At 42.1% G+C, this 25,772-nt stretch overlaps 2 protein-coding genes and 1 long non-coding RNA gene across 3 annotated transcripts in view; 2 read left to right on the forward strand and 1 right to left on the reverse strand.

Moving 5' to 3' along the window:
• Positions 1-30: 30 nt before the first annotated feature.
• On the forward strand, positions 31-11,463 carry RIOK2 (RIO kinase 2). The gene is made up of 10 exons (XM_083464559.1): positions 31-249; positions 917-1,055; positions 1,821-1,937; positions 2,088-2,263; positions 3,409-3,497; positions 5,995-6,186; positions 6,451-6,543; positions 7,519-8,052; positions 8,988-9,084; positions 11,231-11,463. Exons 1-10 carry the CDS (start codon positions 184-186, stop codon positions 11,390-11,392), a joined length of 1,665 nt encoding a protein of 554 aa, XP_083320685.1. The 5' UTR covers positions 31-183; the 3' UTR covers positions 11,393-11,463.
• On the reverse strand, positions 3,511-25,576 carry LOC310688367. The gene is made up of 3 exons (XR_014516899.1): positions 25,469-25,576; positions 4,951-5,155; positions 3,511-4,719 (listed from the first exon to the last, which is right to left on the reverse strand). It is a non-coding gene; the product is annotated as an uncharacterized lncRNA (long non-coding RNA).
• The window catches only part of LIX1 (limb and CNS expressed 1), a 47,362-nt gene continuing 33,196 nt past the window's right edge, over positions 11,607-25,772 (forward strand). The window contains exon 1 of the mRNA XM_083464636.1: positions 11,607-18,483. Within this exon, the coding sequence (XP_083320762.1) occupies positions 18,375-18,483 (109 nt within the window). The 5' untranslated portion in view covers positions 11,607-18,374. The remainder of the gene's footprint in view (positions 18,484-25,772) is intronic.

A 25,772-nucleotide genomic window follows, 5' to 3' on the forward strand; every position in this document is an offset into this window, starting at 1 on the left:
AAGAAAGAGAGAGAGAGACCACGCCCACTCCTTTCTGCGCGTGCTCAACAGCCGACGGAGACTGCGTGTGTGCGTAAGCGGAACGAGGAGAAAAGCTGCGGGCCGACTCACATGCGGGTTGGGTCCAGAGCGTGGCTGGGACCTTCCATTCAAGAGGGCGGGGGTGTTTAGGCGGACGAAACCATGGGGAAGCTGAACGTCGTTTTGCTTCGCTATCTTTCCCGAGAACACTTCAGAGTACTAACTGCGGTAAGGATCACTTGGCGATCGGTTCCCGGGAATCATAAGAGAGGCCTGGACCAGGGCTTGGCCCCTGGTGGCCAAAAACAGGTTGAGGCCGGGTCTGGGTGGAGATCTGGGAAATCATGGCTTCCGCGGGTGTCTTTGCAAACCTCATGTGCGCTTCTGAAAGGACGCAAATTGACATTAACATGGGTAAGTTTATCCATCAAACAACAAAGATAAGGAAATTTTATGCAAATAAAAAAAAATACGACGATTAATTATCTTGCTGAATATTATGCTTTTAACTTTAGTTTTTCATCCAAGTGGTTTCCTCTCTTCTTCCTTGTGCAAGCCCACTTTATTATTTTGTTTTCTGTGGTCTTTCTACAGAATTGCTCCCACCTGAATCTGCCTGAATCTTAAAATCATCATATGAGACCCTTCTCTGCATCTAATTGAAGAAAGACATGGGCTGGCCTTTAGATGCCAAACTTTTTAGAACTGCATAGATGTCTTCATATTTGAAAAATCCATATTAACACCTGTTCTGTGAGGGCATGAGCCAGTATTTAAAAGTATTAAATGCAAGCACCAGAAAGGAGGCTATATGTTCAAGAACAGGAGGCGTGATGTAGGAAACTATGCTTATCAAAATAAAGAGTATTTATCATGCTATGTTTTGCTGTTACAGGTGGAAATGGGCATGAAGAACCATGAAATAGTCCCTGCGAGCTTGATTGCCTCCATTGCTAGTCTCAAACATGGGGGATGTAACAAAATTTTGAGAGAATTAGCAAAGCACAGGCTCTTGGCTTATGAACGAACTAAAAGTGAGTATAAATGGGGTGGCGGCCCACATTGTTGTTTCAGTGCATTTTTTATGAATGCCGCCATTGGTTGATAGCCAACACTGCACAAGTGAAATTCCCCTTCCTCTCATCCCACTGTGCCCCCTCGTAAACATACGGCCAACACTCCCAAGCACATGTAGTGGGAAGGAGAGGAAGGAGAGATCCCATTGCATGGGCAGAAGTTGTTCTACCTGCAGACAGGAACCACTATGTATCACCTGTTGAAAACTAGAGGAAACCAGCAATATTTGGTTGCCAACCGAGGTGCCTTAAATAAGTTGTTTCAACTCAAACCCACATTTAATTACATGTTGTTGCTCTGAATATAGAATTCCTCTTGCCTGAACAATATGGATCACAGGGATTGTTGGGGGGAAAGTTCTCTTTGGAGAGCCAGTGTGGTGTAGTGGTTAAGAACGGTAGACTCGTAATCTGGGGAACCGGGTTCGTGTCTCCGCTCCTCCACATGCAGCTGCTGGGTGACCTTGGGCTAGTCACACTTCTCTGAAGTCTCTCAGCCTCACTCACCTCGCAGAGTGTTTGTTGTGGGGGAGGAAGGGAAAGGAGAATGTTAGCCGCTTTGAGACTCCTTCGGGTAGTGATAAAGCGGGATATCAAATCCAAACTCCTCTTCTCTTTGGAGGACTGCTGACTTTGCTTAAGTATTTTTGGTGTTTTAAAAGGACACACTGCATAATCATGATAAGCACAGTGTGATGTGATGCACTTATTTTACTTCTACAGCTGTCCAAGGTTATCGATTAACTAATGGAGGATATGATTACTTAGCCTTGAAAACTCTTTCTTCTCGACAAGTTATCTGTTCTGTTGGAAACCAGATGGGCGTTGGAAAAGAATCAGGTATTTTCAAGCTTCGGATTGGGGGACAGAGTCATGAAATGTAGCAGATATATCAAAAAAAGTAGGCACGTACCAAAGTGTAAATTTTGAATGTGTTAAAAGCTATTTTTTTTACCATGCTTCTAATTGGACTGAATCTTTGTTTTAAAGATATTTATATTGTTGCAAATGAAGAAGAGCAGCAACTTGCATTGAAGCTGCATAGACTTGGGAGGACATCCTTTCGGAACTTAAAAAACAAGCGTGATTACCACAAGCACAGAAACAAGATGTCCTGGCTATACCTTTCGCGTCTTGCTGCAATGAAGGAATTTGCCTACATGAAGGTACTGTTGGTTGTTTTCCCCCTAGTTCTCCTAAATCTGGGCCCATCGTAACTAGGCTTCAGCCAGAAGTTAAAGAAAGGTCTACACCGGTTTCCTCTAACTTTATTCTCACCTGTCAAGATGATGGGTACGACCCATTTTTAACTGATTACTACTTCCACATGTCCCCATCCAATTTCTAAGATTATCCATGGGCTCTTTTTAACGCCTGTACCATCTCTGAAGCAGCAGCTAGCCCAGTGGCAACTCAATATGTATTGGCCGTGAAAAAGGTGAATTCTGTAATAAGGGTTACCAGAAAAAGCCGTGAAAATTAAAACTGGCACCATTCTTCATTGTCTGTACATAAGTCTATATTGCAACTACAATTGGGGATCCTGTGCCTAGTTCTGATAATCTCCACATCATGTCTGAGCAGGTATTTTGAACCTAGATCTTCTCAATCCTAGTCTGTTTAGGTGGTTTTAAAGGGGGTAGACATGGAAGATAAAGCTGTCAGTGACTATTAGCCATCTAGCTAAGTGGAACCTCCATGTTTTAAGTGGAACATTCTGAAGGGGTAAGAGAAAGGGAGAGTTGTTGCCTTCATGGTCTGCTTGTGATTCTTCAAAGCATTTGCTCAGTCACTTTGAGAAACTGAATACTGTGGTACCTCGGGTTAAGTACTTAATTCATTCCGGAGGTCCGTTCTTAACCTGAAACTGTTCTTAACCTGAAGCACCACTTTAGCTAATGGGGCCTCCTGCTGCTGCCGCGCCGCTGGAGCACGATTTCTGTTCTGATCCTGAAGCAAAGTTCTTAGCCCGAGGTACTATTTCTGGGTTAGCGGAGTCTGTAACCTGAAACGTCTGTAACCTGAAGCATCTGTAACCCGAGGTACCACTGTACTGAACTTTAGTCGGATCCTGCAGGCCTCTTATGTCCATATCACATTCTTACAATATGATGGATTTTATTTTGTTTTATTGTTATCTGGTGTGTGTTTCTCTTATATGAAGCTTATTTCATTTGTGCCGTAAACTAGTACTCAGCATTAAAACTCCGAGTGAGTACATTAACACACTGGAATATTAATATGTACTTAACTCAAATAGAAGGACATGCACTGATTTTTAAAAATACCCTTTTTCCCTTCTTTTGGCCAGGCTTTGCATGATAGAAAATTTCCTGTTCCAAAACCATATGACTACAATAGACACGCAGTCGTAATGGAACTTGTCAATGGTTACCCTTTGTAAGTATGAAGGTATTTTCTCAGGGGTGCTTCTGTTCAATATGATTTATAGATTGCTAGTAGTAGATGTTTGGACAAAGCAGCAGCAGTGTAATAGTAACTTTCTTAGGTATCAGAGTTAAGAAAACCCCTGTAGGAAAGACCTTAGACATCACTGCAGGCTGGGATTGACAGTACTGTAATTGGTTTTCGTTAAAAGCCATTGGTCTGACTTTGTACATGACAGGGCCTTATTTATATTTTTGATAACTGGGAAGCAAGCTGTACCTGTATATTTCCCTTGACTTCCATTTCTTAAATAATGAAACTAAGAATTGCCAAAATCTAAACAGTGTTGAACTTGCTGATTACTTGGAAATATTCACTAGAGCCCTACATTTCATACTAAAGCATGCAGAAGAGACAGTTCCTTAAGAAAGCATGTAATTATTTCCATAAACCCTGGATGATTAAGGAAAGCAGAAAATATTGGTTTAAAGGGGTCTTCTAGGCGAACTCTTTTGGCCATATAAAGCAACATGTGTTAGAAGTAATTTCCTTTTTAAAATAAATGGAGCTCTTTCCCCGTTGAGCAAAATAATATCAAAGAAATTCTGACTGCAGCATGGTATTATTTTTTCTTCTCCCTCTCTCTCCACATCCCCCCTCCAACCCCAGGCTGGGTATTTTAAAAACAGGTCTTCCAACACATCTGTCAGTAACATCAATATAATTCTTTGTAATGGTAGATCATGCCTTCAAATTGATTGATTAATTGGAATGTCTAAAACTTTAAATAAACCTCTGCCCATAGCCTTGCAATCTACAAAAATGGATGTGGTTGGTATGTCTGTTCTACACATTTAGATGTTGGCACAGCAAGTCAGAAATGTACGCTTGTAAGAACACAAGCGCCCTGCTCAAAGGCCCGCCTAGTCGATCATCCTGTTCTTACACTGACCAGTCAGGTGCCTATGAAATGTTTGCGCTAGCTATCTTATTTGGGGGGGGGGGATTTTATTGCATAGTGCATATTTTTATAATAACTAGTATTATTACTGAGACAATAAATTATAATACCACTGGTTTTAAATTGTCTTTTGGATTATTATTTTTTAAACAATACAAATCACTAAAGTTTGCCCACTAATGTGCTGACTGCGTGTATTTGCACAGCTAAAGGCATTTTGTGTCCAATCTGACCTTCATTTGTCTTCCTGGATCAAAACTAAATTGGCTGCAGCTGAAAAACAAGGTCACGTTATAAATGTGATATGGTAAGGCATCTGAAATGAGCTGCCTAATCAAAAACGAATCTATTTCAAAACTTGAATTAATTAAACATGAATTAAAAAAGAGCATTCCTTTTGAAGTGTTCAGCAGTTCTTGTACTAAATTTTAAAAGATTATATAGGAAAGGTATTGCAAAATAGACAAAGGATGACTTGATAGCATAAAAGGAGACTTTTGTTACCTGTGAGCCATGATCATCCAAAGTCATCAGCTGAAGAAACTGCTTTGTTAGGTGAAAATCTAGGGTTGGATCCTGACTTGTTTTTGATGGAACTCCACAAACTGGAGGGGGACATTTTTCAATTCCCTCTGCAGTCCCCTTGTCCCATGCCCCAAATCTGTTTCAGAGGGCTGGGGACCTTCCTGAATAGTACATGGCACAGGGGCTGCAGAAAGAAACAGGATAACTAAAAATGGTCTCTCCTCTCTTCTCTCCTTTGTCAATGGGAACGAAAGCTTCCACTGGATTGGAGCAAATGGAAGGAGCCCCTCTCTACAGAGGAAGAAGTCTATGAGTCCAACCCATAATTGTTGACTTTCCCAAACTTTTTATTCTCGGAGGCCAATCAGTAATTACGTTACTGTGGAGTCAGCTCCTCCCACCCCCAACAGAGATGTGATTAAGGTCAATACGTGTAAAACAGAATGAGCACAGGAGATGCATCTTTAACACATATTGTGTGATGTAGTGAGAAGGAAGGTGTGGGGAACTCTCTTTTCACAACTGCCTTATTTGGTGCAGCCCATGCTGCACACTTGTGCCTTAAGGTGTGTTTGTGTTACTCATTCTCTGAGAGATTCAAACATGCCTTATTTCCAGCAAAGGAGTGTGCCGGGAAAATGTGAGAAATGTTTACAAGTAGCTTGTGTCATTGCTGAGAAGTGATGGTGCATGATAATTAATCCATGTGATGACCACACATTTTTCAGGCATGCTGTGTAAATCAGTGAAATCAACAAATAATACCCCCATGTAACCCTAATACACCTCTTCTACATACAAGTGCAATTTTGTGGGGCCTTTCATCTAGCTTTCCAGATGGCCAGCTACTGAGTAGGTTTTGTGAGTGAATTTTCAGCCGAATTAGATTTGATCTCTCTTATGCAAATTCAGTGGACTACCCAATGTATCACATTGGCATGATATTACTGGTTTTTCCCTCCTAGTTGAGGCATCCATTTGATCATACCCATAATATTTTGGTGGCTTTGTTTTATCACGTAGATGTCAAGTCCATCATCTCGAAGACCCTGCCTCTCTGTATAGCGAGCTAATGGAATTAATCGTGAAACTTGCCAACCACGGATTGATCCATGGTGATTTCAATGAGTTCAATCTCATGTTGGATAGTGAAGATCGAGTCACAATGATTGATTTCCCGCAGATGGTGTCAACATCTCACCCAAATGCTGAATGGTATGTGATGAGCAGCCTCTGTGTATTATCAAGGTGTGGCCATTTGATGACATTGAGCAGGTTTGTGGGGTCCTGGTAAGCCTGGCTTAGCATGTCGTGCAAACCAGACTGTTGACTGGAGAAGATGTTTTACGAATTCCAGAACAGAGCTCAAAAACGTGAAAAGTGGAATTGATGCTTGAGTAATGAAGAACCTATGGTAGTGGGGTGTTTGTAAATTGAACGCACCTTTTTAAAGTAACCTGTGAAACTTCTTTTGTTCAGGTACTTTGACAGAGATGTGAAATGCATTCGTGACTTCTTTATGAAACGTTTCAGCTATGAAAGTGAACTCTATCCAACTTTCAAGGACGTAAGGTAAGTTTGTGGGCATGTTTAGAAACCAAGAGTTGTTTCGCACCTCAAATTCTACCTCTACACCTGTGTTTCCCAAACTTGGGTATCCAGCTGCTTTCGGACTACAGTTCCCATCATCCCTGACCACTGACGGCAGTTGTAGTCCCAATACAACTGGAGACCCAAGTTTGGGAAATGCTGCTCTTCACAATGCATTCAGATTGTTCCCAGAGAGGCATTTGTCCTCATGGAAGTTAAGCCTGAACCGAGGCTCCGTGGATAGAAACACAAGTTTACAGCCATGATTTCTGCAACTATCACAGTAACATGCATTAACTATTTCTATTTGAGGGCCTGAGTCACGCATTACAATTCTCATCCAAACATGTCTCTGGAGAAAGTAGAAGTAAAGTCACTTTAGTGCCAGATACAGATCAGATAAACTATTGGTTTATGCATCTGTCTTATGCTAAATATATATGTCATTTTCTGATTCTCTCTTAAGCTGTATGGCAGAGGCAATTGTTTTGCATCATGTGCTGTTTGATAATCGTGAAAGGATGGATTCGTTTCAATCCACTGAACTACCATCTTTTTTCATATTTATTCTTCAATATCTTATTCTTCAATAAAGACTCTCTTCTAGATCTGGAGGATGTCTTCCACTGTTCCTCGTTCCAGTCATTATTTAATCCCTTTCAGTATCTGATCCTCCTCTTCCCTCCTTTTAAAAAAAAGAGCTGAATTTATTTGCAACAGACAGCTAATCTTTTTATTGGATTACAGCTGCTTCAGAATCGCACCTTAGGATTCCAGTTCTTCTACGGGGGCAGGGGGTGCATTTTTTGTCAAAGTATATCACATCAGGATGTGCTTCAGTGTATGGGCATAAAATCACAAGTCCAGCATTACTTTGATAACTTTGTTCTAAAAGTGTACTTGCATTAAATGGAGACTCAGTTCATGCTTGACTTTTCTCTTTTCCCACATTGCCAGGAGGGCATGTTCTCTTGATGTCGAAATTGCAGCCAGCGGTTACACCAAAGAAATGCAGGAAGATGATGAGCTTCTTCACCCAGCCGGCCCTCATGATGAGGGCAATGAAACTGCGTGTTCTCCCGGTGCACAAGGTTCTGAAGGGGCAGAAACACTATGCAGCGGCACAGATCAAAAGACCGAAGGGGACTTCACAGAGGAGGTTGAAGATGCCACCGAAGATTTGGGGCAAAGCAGCGAAGAAGAAGAAGAAGATGATGATGATAGCGCAGATGAAAGTGAGCAGAGTTTAGATTTGCGGGAGTTCGCCTGTGCCTTACAACAAGCTGAAGGGCAAATTATTGCTGCTCGAGACAGGGCTAATGCAGGCTGCTCTGTAATTGATTTTTCTGAGGATGAAAAGAAAATTGAAAAATCTAACAAAATTGAAGATCAAACAGGTCAGGGAGAAGAGCCTGCTGACAAGGACTGCGAAGATGAATGCCCTGATCTGGTTGACTTGTCAACATTAAACAGAGAATTCAGGCCTTTCAGGTATGAATTTATATTGATCATTCAGGGTTCTTCAGATACTGGGTTTTTTGCTTGTTTTTCCTCTTTCCAAAACGGAAGCTCCCCAAGCGTTGAGCAAATTTCTTTTCCGAAGCTCTCCCATCAGATTCAAAGCAATGGGTGCGTTTTAAATAGTAGCATGTGTAATGACCTTTTTGTTACAATGTAATATTCAGGGGCTAATTGAATAGAAATGTTATACATTACTTGATTCATCACTGGCATGCTTTGACCCTCATGGAGAAATTTTAAAATGATACCAGCTATAATCTCTCGTACATTTTGTACTTGTGTCAACTTGCTCCTACTTGATTTGCTCTGCTAGTGGAGGGAGCACAAATTATTCATTGCATCAGGCCCTGCCTTATTGCTGCTTTCAGGTACTGTTCCCTCTTCATCAGTTCTGTTGGCCAGGAAAACCTTCGCTAACAAAATTGCCTAAGCTGAGTAGTTAACCACACTGCCCAGCCTGCATTTTGTTTAATGAAATGAGACTTCTATTGGCTTCTTACATAGAAAACCGAGATTGCAAAAGGAGGCTGACAGGTCCTTACGCTGCCTTCATTGGAAGTGAAGTCACTCAAGGCATGGCAGGCTAGGCAGAGAGTGAGCCTGTGTCCATCTTAGTGGCTGTTTGCAAGCAAGAAAGATTCAAGAGCACCTTTGGGTTAACAATATTCATGCCATATGAAACGAACGTCCTTGAGACTGGAAGGTCTGTTGAACAAACCCATTTCATTCTCGCAAGTTTTATGTAGGTGAATATCCTGGTGGATTGTGTCCATTATCAATATCTGTTTGAGTGAAATAGCTGCTGTTTCTAAATGTAAATGTTGCAACAGAATCATCGCGGAAGAGTTGATTGGTAAAAGTTGGAATAAAAATGGCTGACTACAAGCATCTGTTCTGTATTGCAGAAATGAGGAAAGCCTATGTCACATCAATGACCACAGGACAAGAACTACTAGCATGACTTCAGTAGGCAGCATGGGAAGTCGTTCAACAATTCCTCCAGTAAGTCCTACATAAGTAATGAGAAAACTGGCCCTCCAGAAATTCATTGGACTGCTGCTCCCATCATCCCTGGCCTTGCAGCTTGGGGCTGGTGGAAGTTGTAGTTCAACACCCCCTTCCTACTTTATATAATGTTCTGAGACTTAGAGCTCAGTCCCTCAAAATCTACCCCAGCACGGCTGCTGCTTAGATCATTGGGACATTGCAGGCCAATGGATTATGCCTTCAGTTAACTTGTTATGTCTCTCACTGAGCTAGGACCCTTCTTTCACCTGATACCGATCAGGTGGTTCTTTCTCTGTATTCATAAGTGTAAATGGCTGGGGATTTTTGAAAGCACAATTAGAATTATTCTGAAACTTGCAAAAGTTGTTACCTTCTAGTCAAATCCAGATCCATTGTCGGCTCCTGAAAGCCTAAGATAATGAACTGTTGTCATTGTCCCTGAAGGTCATTAGTTTCCACTGTTAAAGATATTTTTAAAAATTTAAATATTATCTTGCTCCACTTAAAGCATAATGCCAAGGTTCCAGTGCTGCAGCCACTCTTGTGTGTAACCCAGTTTTGAATCACTGCCACCTCCGCTTTCCAAGCAGCTGGTATACTGCATACAATCAAGGGGTGTGGGGAGTTTCCCCAGACACCAAACAGCATATTAGCAGCTTTGGTTGATGCGTCATGTGTATACTCCATAGGTCTTTATTGAGCTGTGGTGGTTTCATTTATCCTAAAGTGCCTCTATGTGGCTTGTATAAGTTACTCAGCACCTTGGGATACTGGGTGGAGAAAGGTTATAGAAAACATGGGGTGTGGAGATTCATATTTCATTATCTTTTTTAACATAGGCGATCAAGCAATATTTTTATTTGTTAACAGGTTCTAAAAGAGCCTTGCATTTTTAAATAGTTGTAACAGGAGAATTCTGTTGAACCCCCCCCCCCACTTCATCCAAGCTAAATTAAATTTTGCAATTAGAAATCATGACTATAAACACAAGGGTCCTACGCCTTCATTGGTCAGATTGAATCACCAGCTTATCCGAGGGGGGTGGAGGAATCTGCTTCTTTATTTTCTTGGACACCTACCAGGACACTCCCCCTCCCCCCCAAGACTGAGAGCACTCTGTCTGACAAAGACACTGCTCTCTTCTTTTTTCATTACCAACTGGGAATAGTATACCAGACCCTAAGAGTACAATCTGAATGGGCCAGTGCATTCCACTCCTGGAGCCCAGCAATCTCTTGACAAAAGGGATGGACTGAAAACAATTCTTTGTCTTCCAAATTCTTTAAATTCCTAGTAAATGGTTGCTGCTAGACTGACCAAAAGGAGGGAAGTATTTCTGCAGAAAGGGGAAAGCAACAACTCAAAAATAATAGAATTCTAATTGCACATAGACACTGTTCTTAAGTCTCATTGAAACAGATCATTTTCAGTACTCAAAAACAGTTTCTTGCACACCTGTGTAAGAGATTTTTTTAAAGGAAAGACTGAGACAGAAAGGCAGGTTGGAAAAATGCAGGCAGTGGGGCCTTGAAGCCGCCCAAAGTCCTGCATTCTGATAATTTATGCTCCGTTGGCATAACCACAGCTCTGTAGTCAACCTAAAGCTTCTATTGATGCATTGAACTCAGGATAGCTCAGCTGGTAGAGTATAAGACTCTTAATTTCAGGGTCGTGGGTTTGAGCTCCACATTGGACAGAAGATTCCTGCATTGCAGGAGTTTGAACTAGATGACCCTCGTGGTCCCTTCCAACTCTGATTCTCTGACACATGCAAACGTCCAAGTTAGATCAGTGCAGTTTGTGAGGAATTCATTACTTGTCTCAGCCACAAGGGGGAGTAGTATTCTTCCAAACTAGCTCAAAATTCTCAAGATTCCAAAAATGTTCCAGCTTGCTGTTGCGTGTCTTCCCTCTGTCGTTGCACAATGCTACTGGCCAGTTTTTTTACCCTGCCCGGGTTGTTTAGACTGAGAAACTATTGTTCATTAATTCCAGAAAAGCCGCTGCCTGTTAAAGCTCGTTAAACCGTGCATTTGTTTTGTGCCATGTCACTCCTTGTATCCAACCTATTTTGAGTTCTCAAAGGGTCACTTGACTTGCCAGCCAGACCTAACGTCTGGGTTTTGAAAATGTCTTGCAGGAGCTGATAAAACAAAAGATCAAGCGCCAGCTGACGAAACAGCAAAAAGCCGCTCTGAGACGGCGGTTGCAGAAAGGAGAAGCAAACGTTTACACAAAACAGCGACGGGAACACATGCACAACATCAAGTCGAGTTTGGACACAGCCAGCTTCTGGGGCTGACATCCTACAGAAAGATCTTCCTTCTTTCCCCATGCCTTGCAGATCAATGAAAGAGATAGCTTTCTGCTTAACCAACATGTCAAGTTGTGTTCTTTCTCTTGTAGCCTGAGACAAGCCTTCAAGGCCTACTCTGGCAGCCCCAAGTTCAGATGCGCCCAGTGAGATTTCTTATTTGTTTTTTGTTTGTTTTTTACTTGAGATGGTTCACACTTACTGGAGTGCTTCACTTTGCTTGTTGAGAGCAGGAGGCTCCATCTTGCATGGTGGCCCAGATCCTGCCTCAGGAACCAGCTGGCTATGTCACTTGGCCTTCAGGAAGCCCGCTTCTAGAGGACTCCACTCATAATTTACTATGCCGCTTTGTTCAGAAACAGAAGCCAAAAACTTCCACAGGCAATAAAATTCTAAGAGAAAGCAAACTAAGGGCAGCGAACTCCCACTTTTCAAGTGGCTGGACTGAAAATATAACCCATCTCATACTATGCATATAGACACAAGGCTCAGTGAGTTCAGTTTAGCACACTGCCTCGATTGGGTGCATAGGATTTGTATTGCTTAGATGCCCATGTAAGCCTGCAATCCACCTAAACGTGCTTTTCAGATAGTAGGGTCCATTAGACGAGGCGTAAAATGAGCACAAGTTTACAAAACATGGGATCAAACTGCAATAAAGATGATTATAAGGCTGGTGCAAATCTGTGGGCTCAAATCAGACGTTATTGGAGCACTCCACAACCCTGTTTAAAGTTACCTTGTTATCTTCACTGTGGCTCAACTGCCTAACTTTGCAACCCCATATATGTTTACTCAGAGGTAAGCCCTATTGAGGTCAGTGGTACTTCCTCCCAGGCAACTGTGTTTAGGATTGCAGCCTTTGCAATAATTAATGTAGCACCTTCAACAGTATCTTCATTTCTAAACTTGAACAAAGGCCCACAGGTTTTTCATGACTAGCAGAGCTTTGAACCTAGAAGCTCTTACTCAATTTCTCTCGGCACTTCCAAGGTTTCATGCGTAAATCCTGCCCAAACTGACAAGTAATAAAAATGACGTTGCACAGGCCTGGCTGGCACTCGGATCTCTAAGCAGCTCTGTGCAACTGCTAATAAATTTTCTTCACATACATTCAACAATGTGCTAGATAGCCTCTCGCAAAATACCTTGGAAACCCAGTAGCCAGGAGCACTTGGCTGAAGTGTGGGTTTAAAGTGCATAAAAGATGTTTATCTAGCAGAAATAGAAGCAAACTCTTGTTATGCTGAATCTACTTTGTTAGTAGTAATAATAATAATTTTATTATTTATACCCTGCCCATCTGGCTGGGTTTCCCCAACCACTCTGGGCGGCTTACAGCATATATTAAAACATAATAAAACATCAAACATTGAAAACTTTCCAAACAGAGCTGCCTTCTAAACGTTGTGTAGTTCTTTATCTCCTTGATATCTGAAGGGAGGGTGTTCCACAGGAAGGGCATCTAAAACTTACAACTAAAGCTGTATGGGATAAGTTTAAGAACTCCAGAAAGGAGGGGAAAGACTTTTTAAATAAATCAAAAAAGGTGTGGTTTCTGTAAAAACAATAAAATGTAAATAAGAAATTTAAAGATAATCAGGCCAGCTGGGGCCAGCATATTTTTAATTTCATGTTTCCTTCTATTCTGCACTACAGCTTGAATCATCTTCGGGAAGTTCAGTTTATGATAGTTTCTGTGAGTGTATTTAATATAGCAGCTGAAGTCTTAAAAATGTGGGGTGGGAATGGTTTTCTCATTTGTGAAGCAGCCATACATAGCCAGAGATCATATATAATATGATCACTACAGCTTATCTGTTTCTAAAAGAATTCAAGAAGAGAGCATATTACAGCAACCAAGAAAAAACCTGAGCATTTAGCAGGCAAGAACTGAAAAGAGCTTAAAAGCCCAGTGGCCTAAGAAAATTTTAATTGCCCACCTAAATGGGAAAGTTGCAGGCCAAAATGGAATCACTGAATTGTACAGCTGGAAGGCATCAACAGTGCCTCGCAAGTGTTGCCCTTTACTTTTCCCCACATACCTGTATGACGAATTGCCGTTTACTGTAGTGGGGAGAGAAATACAGCACTGCAGTACAATGGGGGAGAGCTTAAGTTTCTAATGGGAAGGTACACATTGCCCCAAAGATTCCTACATTGCAGGGGGTTGAAGTAGATGGCCTTTGTGGTCCCTTCCAACTCTGGTTCTGTGAAATACATTGTGGACTTGTGTGGAGAACAAAGATGCTCTGAACTCAAGCCTTTCAATATACATGCCCTCTGTTCACTTCCATCCTTCCTAGCATATTTGCAGAGATTTTGCTAGTTGGCTTTTAAAGTCTGAACAGGGATTTTTTTTTTAATTAAAAAAACTATAGGGTATATGCGTTTCTGTTTCAAGATTAGGGGAAGGGCTGAAAGGTTGATGATGCTAACGTTCTTGAAAGTAACCTTTAACAGATTTCCACAAGAGAAGATAGTTTGCACATGTATGCTTATTACCTGCCTACTTCCATCTGCATCATCCCCTGATGCAAACAGCTGCCACACATTTTAACAAGACTGACTACTTCCATGCCTTTTCTCAGGGTTCTGGACCCTGGAAGCAATTTGTATGTTGCTTGTTAAGCTTTCGTGTCACCTGAGGTCACGGACCAGCATCGAAAGAACTGCAAAACTCGTTAGGCAAGTCCAAGAGAAGCATTAGACTTGGTTGCTTTTGAGTAAAATATTCAAAAGGCTAAAGCGATGGAACATGGGAATACCCCACAGTTTTGGGGCACGGTGTCTCTTCTGAGAACATTGGGTATAAATACTTGATTGACAGGTTTTTTATTTTATTTAAAGAGAATTGGTTTATATTAACATTTAATACCAGGAAGTGGAGAGCCTTGTATGCCTCTCTCTTAGCCACATGTGCTGCCTCTGGGCTGAGCACCTACAGTTTGCATGCTATTATCCAGGTAGGGATGCGGGTGGCGCTGTGGTCTAAACCACTGAGCCTCTTGGGCTTGCCAATCAGAAGGTCAGTGGTTTGAATCCCCATGACAGGGTGAGCTCCTGTTGCTCTGTCCCAGCTCCTGTCAACGTAGCAGTTTGAAAGCACGCCAGTGCAAGTAGATAAATAGGTACAGCTGCGTCGGGAAAGTAAACGGCATTTCCATGCTCTCTTGGTTTCCACCACGGTGTTCTGTTGCTCCAGAAGCGGTTTAGTCATGCTGGCCACATGACCTGGAAAGCTGGACAAACGCCGGGCTCCCTCAGCCTGAAAGTGAAATGAGCACTGCAGCCCCATAGTTGCCTTTGATTGGACTTAACCGTCCAGGAGTCCTTTACCCTTATCCAGAAAATTCATGGTTTTCTAAGCCCTGCATGCATCAGCTGCTCACTCAAAGAGCAGAAGTTGGCAGTACACTGAGAGCCTGGGAAGGAGGGCTCCATTGGATGAACATAATGATGCTCAGGAATTCATCCTGGTAGACCAAGAAAGAAGAAGAGGCGGCCTCAGCCTATGACAATCCTCTTCTTGCACACTGAGCTGTGTATGTACAGATAGGACATTTAGATAAATAATGGGGAGATAGAGAAGCAAAGCAGTATAGCAAGGGATTAGACTGAGTTAATGTGATTTCACATGCTTCAGACTTTGTTTCATTTTGGGATAAAGACAAAGGTATTTAAGGCATTTTTGAAAAATAAAAGTCATTCCAAGGCATAGCCATAAGTAACCACTTGTCCTTAACCTTCGGTTTTGTTTAGATTACCATACATTTCTCTGGGGATAAAAATGGCTAAGGGAGGAACTCGGCCCTGACATTGTACCATGATATATCTCTTAACAAGAACAGAGGTAGAATTCCTGAAATATCTGAAGTCATCAGAGGTCACTATGAAGTTTATACAAAGGCTGGACTCTACGGTGTTCCATTTATATTTCATATGTGGATATTCAAACAAAAGTTTACTTTATTTACTGGGAACCTGAGGAAACAGGGAGGTTAAGTCAATAACGTCCCAGACAGTCCTAACAAATTCACATATTTAGCAGGTATCGGAGGATTGTTTAATCAACATCCTTCAAATGCATTTTTAATGGCTGCACTTAACAGGGTTTTGTAACTGGTCAAACAAGAGTCACAAAAATGCTAAAGACTCTGTATCTTCTGATACAATATTGTGTATATTACCTGACTTTCAGCTATATGGGAATAAAAGCTGTCAGCTACGTTTGCTGCCCTACCACCCTGGCTGATATTTGTAACTGAAAATCAGTAACAGGTGTCATTTTTTCCCCTCCTTACCTTGGTTAAGAAATAGTCCATCTGCAGATGTTACCAAGCCTCCCTACAGAGAGGTGAACATTGCCAAGATGGGCAGAAGCTCTTTCCTCATTTGTTTTTTAAAAAATACCATGCAAAGGTAAGAGTCTGTCAGGAAGCCTCATACAGGCCCGTTGGTCCATGTAATTGTACTGATTTGAGAGATGGCTCTTGATTTTTTTGGATTATTTGAAATGTTTTTGTTCCCTGAGAGGTGTTTAAAAAAAAAAAATCCAAGCACTCAAGTGGAGGGTTCTGTTGGACTCGCAGTATCTATCAGCCCCAGCCAGCTCAGTCAGTAGTCAGGAATGGAGGAAGCCAGCATCCTAAACCCCTACCCTAAAGTTTTATGTGCTTCCTAACTCTTCCACAGAGTCTGGACAGGATATGGCTTGGCATGGTCAGCCATTTTGTGTTGTCAGCTGTCATAAGGGGAAGTGACCCTACACGCAGGCTATAATACATTTCTTTACACAATTTATGTTGTTGCACCTGTTGAACTACAACAACCTCCAGCATCTCCAGACTGCATGGCCAGTGCTCAGCGATTATGGGAGTTGTAGTCCACAACATCTGGAGGGCCAGAGGTCGCCAAACCTTGCCTTAGTCCACAACCCAAGGACTAAGCAAGCACATGCTGCTATATTTGCTCACATTGCCCTTTCTTCTTCCTTTCTTCCACTTCCCTTGTCTCTTTCCCATGAATGAAACTTAAGATTACAAGATGCTTGGGGCAGGGAGTTGTGTAAACCTCCATATACATTACTGGAGAACAAATTTCAAATTCGGAGGCAGCTAAAGCAATTCTCTCAGGTCCAAACCATTAGTGTGAGGCAGTGGAAGACAGGAGTGCCTGGCGTGCTCTGGCCCATGGGGTCATGAAGAGTCAGACACGACTAAACAACTAAACAACAACAAAATTTACTGCTTTAATATCTAATGTGGGGCCCCATATTAGAGTGACCACTTATATATCACCACAAGAGAAGACAAATTGTTGCAAAATGGGCACCATGGCTTTGGTCCTGCATACCTGAAGGAGTGTCTCCTCCTCCATCGTTCAGCCTGGACACTGAGGTCCAGCTCCAAGGGCCTTCTGGTGGTTCCCTCGCTACAAGAAGTGAGGTTGCAGGGAACCAGGCAGAGGGCCATCTCGGTAGTTGCATCCTCCCTGTGGAATGCTCTCCCATCAGATGTCAAGGAAATAAAGCAACTATTTGACTTTTAGAAGACATCTGAAGGCAGCCCTGTCTAAGGAAGTTTTTAATGTTTGGTGTCTTAGTGTTTTAATTTGTTGGAAGCTGCCCAGAGTGGCTGTGGTAACCCACAGGTGGGTGGCATAAAAACTGTTATCATTATTACTACCACTACTACCTGCTAATGCAGAGGTGTAAACTTAGAAACAATTCCTATAATTACAAAGAATACATCTTAACTGAATGGGGCAGACTCTCCACAGGTGATCTGAGTGCATGCTCAGTCTGTTCCACAGGGACTAGCCATTGATGTGAAACTTTGGTTAAAAAAGAAAAAGGTAAAGGACCCCTGGACGGTTAGGTAAAGGGACCCCTGAAAATTACGGTAAGTCCAGTCGTGAGCAACTCTGGGGTTGCGGTGCTCATCTCGCTTTACTGGCCAAGGGAGTCGATGTTCGTCTGCAGACAGTTTTTCCGGGTCATGTGGCCAGTATGACTAAGCCGCTTCTGGCGAAACCAGAGCAGCGCATGGAAACGCCATTTACCATCCCACTGGAGCGGTAGCTATTTATCTACTATGGGGTTGCGGCACTCATCTCACTTCAGGTCAAGATGAGTCCACAGACAGCTTCCCCAGTCATGTGGCCAGCATGACTAAACCGCTTCTGGGGCAACAGAACACTGCAACAGAAACCAGAGTGCACGGAAACGCCGTTTACCTTCCTGTCACCTATTTATCTACTTGCACTTGCGTGCTTTCGAACTGCTAGGTTGGCAGGAGCAGGGACAGAGCAACAGGAGCTCACCCTGTCGCGGGGATTTGAACCACCGACCTTCTGATCGGCAAGCCCAAGAGGCTCTGTGCTTTAGACCACAGCGCTACCCACATCCCTACTGTGAAACTTTGAGGCTCCTGCTCTCCCTTCTTTATCTTTAAATAGAACTTGGATAACCCATCAAATAAAGGGTTGTCCTCAGACAGCCCTTCAAGCAGTACATAAAGTAAGACATCGTCGAGCTATCCCATATTAATCTTCTCATTTCCCTTTCCCTCAATTATTATTATTTTTTTAAACAGTGGGAGGTGAATTCTTATTAAGTCAGCAGAAAGTCCAACACTGTCTGCTTCAGCAACTTCAGTCAATGTCAGGATGAGGAGCGGAATGTCTTTGGCATGCTTTGCTTCTCCCGCTAGCCAGTAGGTGGGTGTGTTTAACAGAGGAAAAAGCAAGGAGGAAGGAGCCTGTCAACCAGCCTCCCCAGCTAATTAGCTCAGCCTACAACAAAGATAAGCGAGCTGGGGAGGAGGACCCCCTGAAGGGTCTTTTGAATCTGGGCAATGTCTGATTGGCAGATGCTGAGGGAGATTCTTTGGTAATCCAGTTCATCAATGAGCTGCATGAATTCAGGACAGGGCTGGAAGAATTCAGGCATGTGGTGGACACTTTGTGGATGCAGTCTGCAAGAAGGCAGCCCAAAATGGACAGAACCTTGGAATCTCTACAGCATATAATCTCCCAAGTCCTGCCTCACAGGGACCCTGCACTTGCCTTTAAAGACTGTAAGTACCAAAACAAAGTTTCTGGGCTTTGCATTTGAGTCAGGCAGAAACCTGTAACAGGTTATAGATCAGCCCATCAAATTCTCTGCTCTCTCTCTGTGTGTGATGTTTATCAATATATATTTTTCCTGCAAGAGGTAGTGCTGCGATTCTCACTGGCATGGGAGTAAGCCCAAATGAACTCAGTGGGTCTTACTACTGAGTAGATATGCTGGGTAGCAGTAAAACTCGGGGGCGGGGGGTTGAGTACTATATTTGCAATCACAGAATAATGTACTATATGTACACAGTTCAAATCCTAGAAGAGTTTGATTATATGTTTAATAAATGCTAAACTGTTAACCGTTTACAATTGTACCTATATACTAAATTTACATGTGTTCTTTCATCGTAACTCATGTGCTATTTATTTGTAGGAATAATGCTAGTTATAAGTCACGTGCACTTCAAACTGCATCTGAAAACAATCCTATTTATAAATACTGAGGCTGTTTGTTCAATAAAATTTGTATTAATGTCTCATAAATTAAGTTCCAAGAAGTTCTCAGTGTCTCAGACTGCAATCCTGTACACACTTGACTGCAGGTATGCACTGAGTAGGACTTACTTTTGAGTAGACATGCATGCAATTGCATTATAAAACAGCTTCAATTTGCTGCCTTTAAGCAGAGACTGTGATCTTTATAGGACAAGGTGTTAATTCATATAAAAGAGGGCATCAGAATGCAACCCAAAATCTCTTGGCTCTGTGCTTAAGAGAAAATTCTTATTTATTAAAGAGGAAACCAACTTGAAAATTCCCCAGAATTTATCGTGATGAATCAGACTAATAGTGTAGTCTCACCTTCTCCATCAGCATGGGTTTTTGGTCAGTTCACTGCTTTTTCATAATTTGTGAAAACTGTCAGCTATAATATTAGTCTAAATTACTGAGTCACATTGTAGAAAAATCACTAGGCTGGCTTTGCTGGGCAACATTTCACAGAGAAAGTTTATTATTATCTATATTACACTCTGTGGCACTATGGGGGAAACACTCTTTGAAAGTATCTGCTTAATTTCTTTGTCCGGAGCTATGGTAAGAGTTAGCAACTTCATCAGCCCTTTCAAAAGGAGCATGGAATGAATGACTTTAAATAAGCAGCTGGCGAGAGAGAGCGAAGTTGTATATCAGTTATTCCATACATAGTTTGACAGAAATCAAGAGTTAGACAGATAAACACAAATACAGCTCCTGAGGCCACCCAGAAGGAAAACTCAATGCCATTGCATCAGTCCCACGTTAAGCAGCAGTTAACAAACCTTGTGGAGGCAGATACAACCCACAAGCACAAAGGATTCGATCTAGAAAAGGTGGGGAACTTCCCCCCTCCCCTCCCATTGTGGCAGATTCCTGAAGATCATCTGACAAGGTTTTGATTGAAAATGTATGTACTGGCCTCTCAGACAAAGTTATTGTGACCACCCACAGATTTGTGGGCTGGAAGAATGGCTACAATAAAGCAGGAAAGCACATGGGGCTGGAATACCATTTTGAATGGAATCTTATCACAAAGTGGGGTTAACCATTAAAAAAATAGTTCTTCCACTAGAATATATTGAATATATTGCATCCTGTTAACAGACTTTAGCCAGCTGAATGCTATCAGTCCCTACATTAATGCAGAAGGGGATGAACCTCCAGTAAATCAGTGTTTCAGAAACCTTACTTTCAATATAAGTGTCTGCCATAGGTTTGTATGGACTTGTTTTTTACAGGAATTTACTGTTCTTTTCTGTGTTGTCTTTAATGGTTTTATGGCTGTGCTTATTGTATTTTCTACATCACCTTGAGAAATGTATATGGAAGGCTAGTAGTAGTAGCAGCAGTAGTAATAGTAGTATTTATACATATACTATGTTATTTATTTAGAAGAATTCTATTCCCCCTATTATCTACATGAGTCCCAAAGGCTGCATATATTTCCCATTCACTTCCCCAGCAGTTTCAGTATATAAGGTCCTATATGGATTAAATCCTTGTTCCCAAACTGTAACTTTGCTTTCCTTTGCTTTCCTTTGCTTTCCTTTGCTTTCCCAAACTGTTTCTTTTCCTGGAGTCATTCTAACCAGTAGTCAAACTTGAAATAGAGATTTATGTAAAATCACATGCGCACAACATGGCACTATCTTAATGATCAGGGCAGATGTATCGTATGCTGCTTTTCTGCATATTTTCTGCCCCTTTGGAAATGTATGTGGGAGTCAAACTGGAGTTTCATAGAGTCACAGAGTTTATAAGGACACAGAAGATCATCTAGTCCAACTCCTTGCATTGCAGGAATATGCAGCTGTACCATATGAGGATCAAAACTGTAACCTTGGCATTATCACCACCACACTATAACCAAGGCTGAACTTGAAATGTCAAATTGCCTTGAACAAGCTAATATTTGAACTTAAAATGCCCTGAACACATATACCAGATGCTGTTTCAGTATCAATGTTTAAGGGAGATATGTTGTTACAAACAGGAAACCAGATGAGAAACCTTGCTTTGCTTGGTCAATAGCGTTCTCTAGCTCCATAAGCCAGAGAGAAAGAACAAGATGTGAGTTCTATGAATATCACCACTAAAGATCACATATTAGGTTGTTATGTTATCCTAATCACCTGGGAATAAGTCCCTTAGATAGCCATGGAACTAATTCCAAGTACGCTTTGTGCAGTAGGATTGCTCTGTAAATCCCTTAAAGTGGGAACAGAGAACCTGTGTCCCTCCAGATATTGTTGGACTTACAATTCCCATCATCCCTGACCTGCTGTCTGAGGCTCATGGAAGCCGGAATCAAACGACAACTGGCGATTGCAGTTCCCAACCCCAGCCATAAAGGAAGCAAGCAGCACATTGTTGTGCTATTTTGAAAGAAAGATAATACCGCAGTTACATGAACTGACCACCAAGGTCCACATGGCCAAGACTTGTTCAGTGCTGCAGCATTACAGATATGACATGAGCATCCTTAGACAACAGTAAAAGGGAAGATGGATTCTGTGGAATCTCAAAGGACTTGGGGCTATATGCAACTCAGTTCTACTCAGAGTAAACCCATTGAAATTAATGGACCAAAATTAGTAGTGCCCGTCAATTTCAGTAGGAAGGGGCACTCAGCTGGTGTTTTATGGCAGGTGTGTTCTGCACTACGTAGTTGACACAATAATAGTCCTTTACTAGTGGGTTTATTCTGCTTTATTACTCCTGTGATGTTTCCCCAGTGCTACCACATTATTGCTGTCTGGAAGACCACAGCACAACAAAAGCAGGACCAATATATATATTTAAAAAGCCCAGAACATTGGTGGTTTGAAAATGTAATGGGATTTCAGCAGGGAGGTACAAAAAGTATGGAATGCAGGGTTGTGTGTGACCGCCCTGATAGCATCATGTGAGCAATAAAAAAAGGACATGTGCAGGGCATTGACTAGCAATGGATACAGCCCTTAGCTTATTTTCATCATGAAGCGGTTATACTATCAGCCCTTTACAATCTTCGCATTTTTCTGAATTATTTGAACCAATTACTTTGGAGATGAGAGAGAAAATGCATAATACAACTGATGAGCAGTTCCCTCTTTTTTTTTACAGAAAAAGGAGGGGCAGCTAAAATGTACTGTGTATTTTGTATCACAAAACCAGCCCAGATGAGGTAAAAAGGGGCAAGGGTGGAACACTAACCTGCCCCTGCAAGGGCTCACTCACAGAAGCAAGGAAATAGTCCCTCAAGCAGCAAGGGGCCCAAAACATTACTCAGAAAGCCCTTTCAGAGGCCTGTACAGGCCACAGACCAGATCCATTTGTCACAGGGAGGTGGGACACATGGACAGAGTGCTCCTCCAGTGTTTCAAACTATTTGTGCTTATGTGTTACGGTTGACTCAGGTTGTTCCAAGGTCAGCCAGAGGTAACTGAATTAAAAACAGGTTAGAAACCTACAAATTCGTGAACCCTCCACTCAAAGGCTATTTCAATTTCTCAGTGGTTTGGCTTTCTGCAAACTGAAAGGGAATTATGCCTTACAATAATTCCAGGTCTACCCTTGTTTGTAGGCCAATTACATAATCTGTAAAAACCACAAACAAATATCCATGGCCTCATCAAATGGCAGTCTGATGACCACAGTCTTTATGGATTTTTCTAGAATAAGCATGGCCACCATCATTCTTCATATTTATTGTTTTATTAATCATCTTGGGATCAGAGCAGTACTTGAAATGCACAAATGAGAGCGCCTGGGCCAATTTCAGGACACATGAAACTCCTTGTTCAGGGGTCCTAATGCTAGTTTTGAAATTGTCTTTGGCAAGAGGCCTGCACAGGCAGGGAGCCAAGATCCCCTTCTGAAATAACATGATCCTCAAGGCCACCACCAGGAGACCTCACGGAGAAGTGGAAACACACGCTGATGCTCAACAGCTACACAAAGGATTATCTAGGAATAAATCACTGATAACTGCCTCAAGCTGAGGGCAGTGGAAAAGCTTCAGGACCTCAACTCAAGTCCTCCAGAGAGGGAAAGCCAGGAAAGTAGAAACATAACTGGATGCTTCAGAAATCAGTTCAGAGGCAATGAATGAAGCAAGGCTAGAGAACCTGTGGCTCTTCAGAAGTTGTTGGACTTTAACTCCCATCAGCCCAGGCAAGCATGGTAAATGGCCAGGAATGTTGGGAGTTGTTGTTCAACAATATCCTGAGACACAGGTTCTCCAACCCAGGAGTAAAGTCTGGTCCTCATTTGACTGCCTTCATTAATCAGGAATCTCAAGCAACTGTTTCAGCTGTTCTAGTGGTACTCTCATATTCTTATTGGGCTAAAACTTATCTGATGAAACAGTACTATACTCTAAGCCAGTGTTTTCCAAACTTGGGTCTTCAGCTAATTTTGGACAACAATTCCCATCATCCTTGACCAGTGGTCTTTATAGCTAGGGATGATGGGAGTTGTAGTCTAAAAACAGCTGGAGATCTAAGTTTGGGAATCTCTGCTCTAAGCTCAGGATGACTATGCATCCACTTCTTTTCTCTTCAAGGAGCAAATTAGACATGTAAGCAGCAGGTGTGTGTTTCAGAATTGAATCCATATTGATATATAGCAGGGATATGGAACCTGTCGTCTTCCAGTATTTGTTGTGGGCTGCAGTGCCCATCACCCCTGACCATTGGCAATGCTGACTGCTGCTGATGGAAGCTAGAGTCCAGCAACAGCTGGAAGGCTACAGATTTCCCATTCCTGCTGTAAAGGGATGAGAGGAGAGATGCAAAGCATACAAGGGTGGGCCAATAGGAAGATGCTGAATGGTTCTACTTTCTTCTTGTACCTCGTTGGGGTTTTATTGCCCCCCTGACACTGAAAGAGACAGCTTTAAAAAAGCAGTTTGGGGTGAGAAAGTGTAGGCATCAAAAGTATCCCTAAATCACTTTAAAATTTGTCTCCCACCGTTTTATAGCAGCTTAGCAGTACACCCAGTTTTAATGCACAGATCCACTGTAGTCCTCTTCAAAGACACCTGAGGACTCCAGGAGTTGTCCACAGAGTGCTCAGGATGCATCTCTTGCAAAACACTTGTGTAACTAAGAGTGGCTAAGAGATTGACCTGTGAACTGGGGAGTGCCTTGTTCATATTTCATCTTGTGAAGATGGGAAGGGTGGGCCTTGGGATGGAACTAAGCAAGAATGGTTTGGAAATGAAGTGAGGGATTCAATAATGAAAGATGAGAATATGACCAGAGATGATTCAGACAAATGGAGAGTCGTACTCTTGTAATGAACACATAGATGTGAAATTTTAGGTTGTGGTGAATAAGGGTCTTTTGGGTAAATAGCAGTTCTCTCTCTCTCTCTCTCTCTCTCTCTCTCTCTCTCTCATGATACAGTAGTACCATGGAGACTGAGGCAACGTATGAGGCAATTTATGACAGTGGTTATGGTTTCAAGGCCCACATATGCAAGTCTGTCCAGACCCTTCACCAATCAATTGCTTTGTATATTTGTAACTTCAGGCTCACACCACTTAAAGCTGTCCCATAATGATATGCAGATCAGCATGGTGGTGCTGGCCCCCTGCATCTTTGGGAGCTCCTGGGACCCCAGTATCAAGTAGGAGCCCACTTCTGGCCCGTCTTGGGTACCCCCTGCCCCTTGACTTCTTCCTCCTCCTCTTCTTGTCCCAGTGCTCTGATCAGCACTGGTCAACTGGTCTAGTTGCTATTTACATTTCCTACAATTCCCCTGGTGTACTGTTGCTCCAAGGCATGTGGGAAGTTGAACTGGTAGCTTAGACCTTGCTGGCCTGTGTTGCTCAGAGCACTCCCTGTTAACCACCAGATAAGCCCAACAGGAGCCGACAAGAGGGGACAGGACCCAGCTGAGTCCCATGAAACTTGGAGACATATCAATGACAGGTTAGCCCAACTTATGGTCTTAGCAGTATGAGAGAGTTATAGGCATGTGCACATTTTACAGCATTTTGATTTATAAAATGCAACATGGCAACCAAATTAATATTATATCTCTTACATCCATGTAACGTAACTATTTCAGCCCCATGGCATTGCTTTTTCTCATTCTACACATTTAAACAATCTGCATGTATCAAACTGAGCCCAACTTTTACAGCTTCAGTCGAGGTGTGTGTTAAATTATAGCCCCTAATGGGAGGCAGCTGTAAGAAGGTGTGCCTATAAGTTATGGTATTTGTTTAAATGATATGGTTTTACTGATTATGTGTCATAGATTGATTGAGCAAATAGAAGACAATTTTAGTAGCCTTGCGACAAAAAAAATAGTCTTTTACTTAAAAAAAAATACAACTTAAAAAACCCAAATATGAAATGTATATTTCTCTGCAGTCAAATGGTTATTTAATAATAGTCTGACAAGTTAGTTAAAACAACTCTTCTTCTGAAAGCCCTTTTAAAGTATAAAACTGACTAAGCAGGAAATACTTACCGTGTGTGTTCTTTATAAACGGATCGTTTGTGACAATGAAATATTCCCAGGGTTATGGCTCTGTTCCACATTGCCAGGAAGATTGCAAAACGTCTGTTTGGATAATCCTCTTCTAAAATAAAAAGCACTGCTAGTTCTTCGGGCACTGTGTGTCCTGTTTATTTGCAATCTTGGCATGATACATTCTTGTTTTAGTGCCTTCCTTCGTAACTGTATCTATTGCTCAAAAGCTGAGTTTGTTTGTTTAAATCGAAAAATACAAAGGTTCTTTGTATGGAACTGACCCTGTTAGTGGGGAGGGGAG

The sequence above is a fragment of the Podarcis liolepis genome, assembly GCF_965112155.1.
Source record: "Podarcis liolepis genome assembly, chromosome: 11".
In the NCBI taxonomy this organism is placed as follows: domain Eukaryota; kingdom Metazoa; phylum Chordata; class Lepidosauria; order Squamata; family Lacertidae; genus Podarcis; species Podarcis liolepis.

What these genes read in the sequence shown, in the direction of transcription:
- RIOK2 (XM_083464559.1), top strand. Translation starts at nt 184, where the DNA reads ATGGGGAAGCTGAACGTCGTTTTGCTTCGCTATCTTTCCCGAGAACAC. An exon ending in CCAACTTTCAAGGACGTAAG is followed by an intron (nt 6,544 to 7,518) that starts GTAAGTTTGTGG and finishes CCACATTGCCAG; the next exon opens with GAGGGCATGTTCTCTTGATG. An exon ending in GTCGTTCAACAATTCCTCCA is followed by an intron (nt 9,085 to 11,230) that starts GTAAGTCCTACA and finishes AATGTCTTGCAG; the next exon opens with GAGCTGATAAAACAAAAGAT.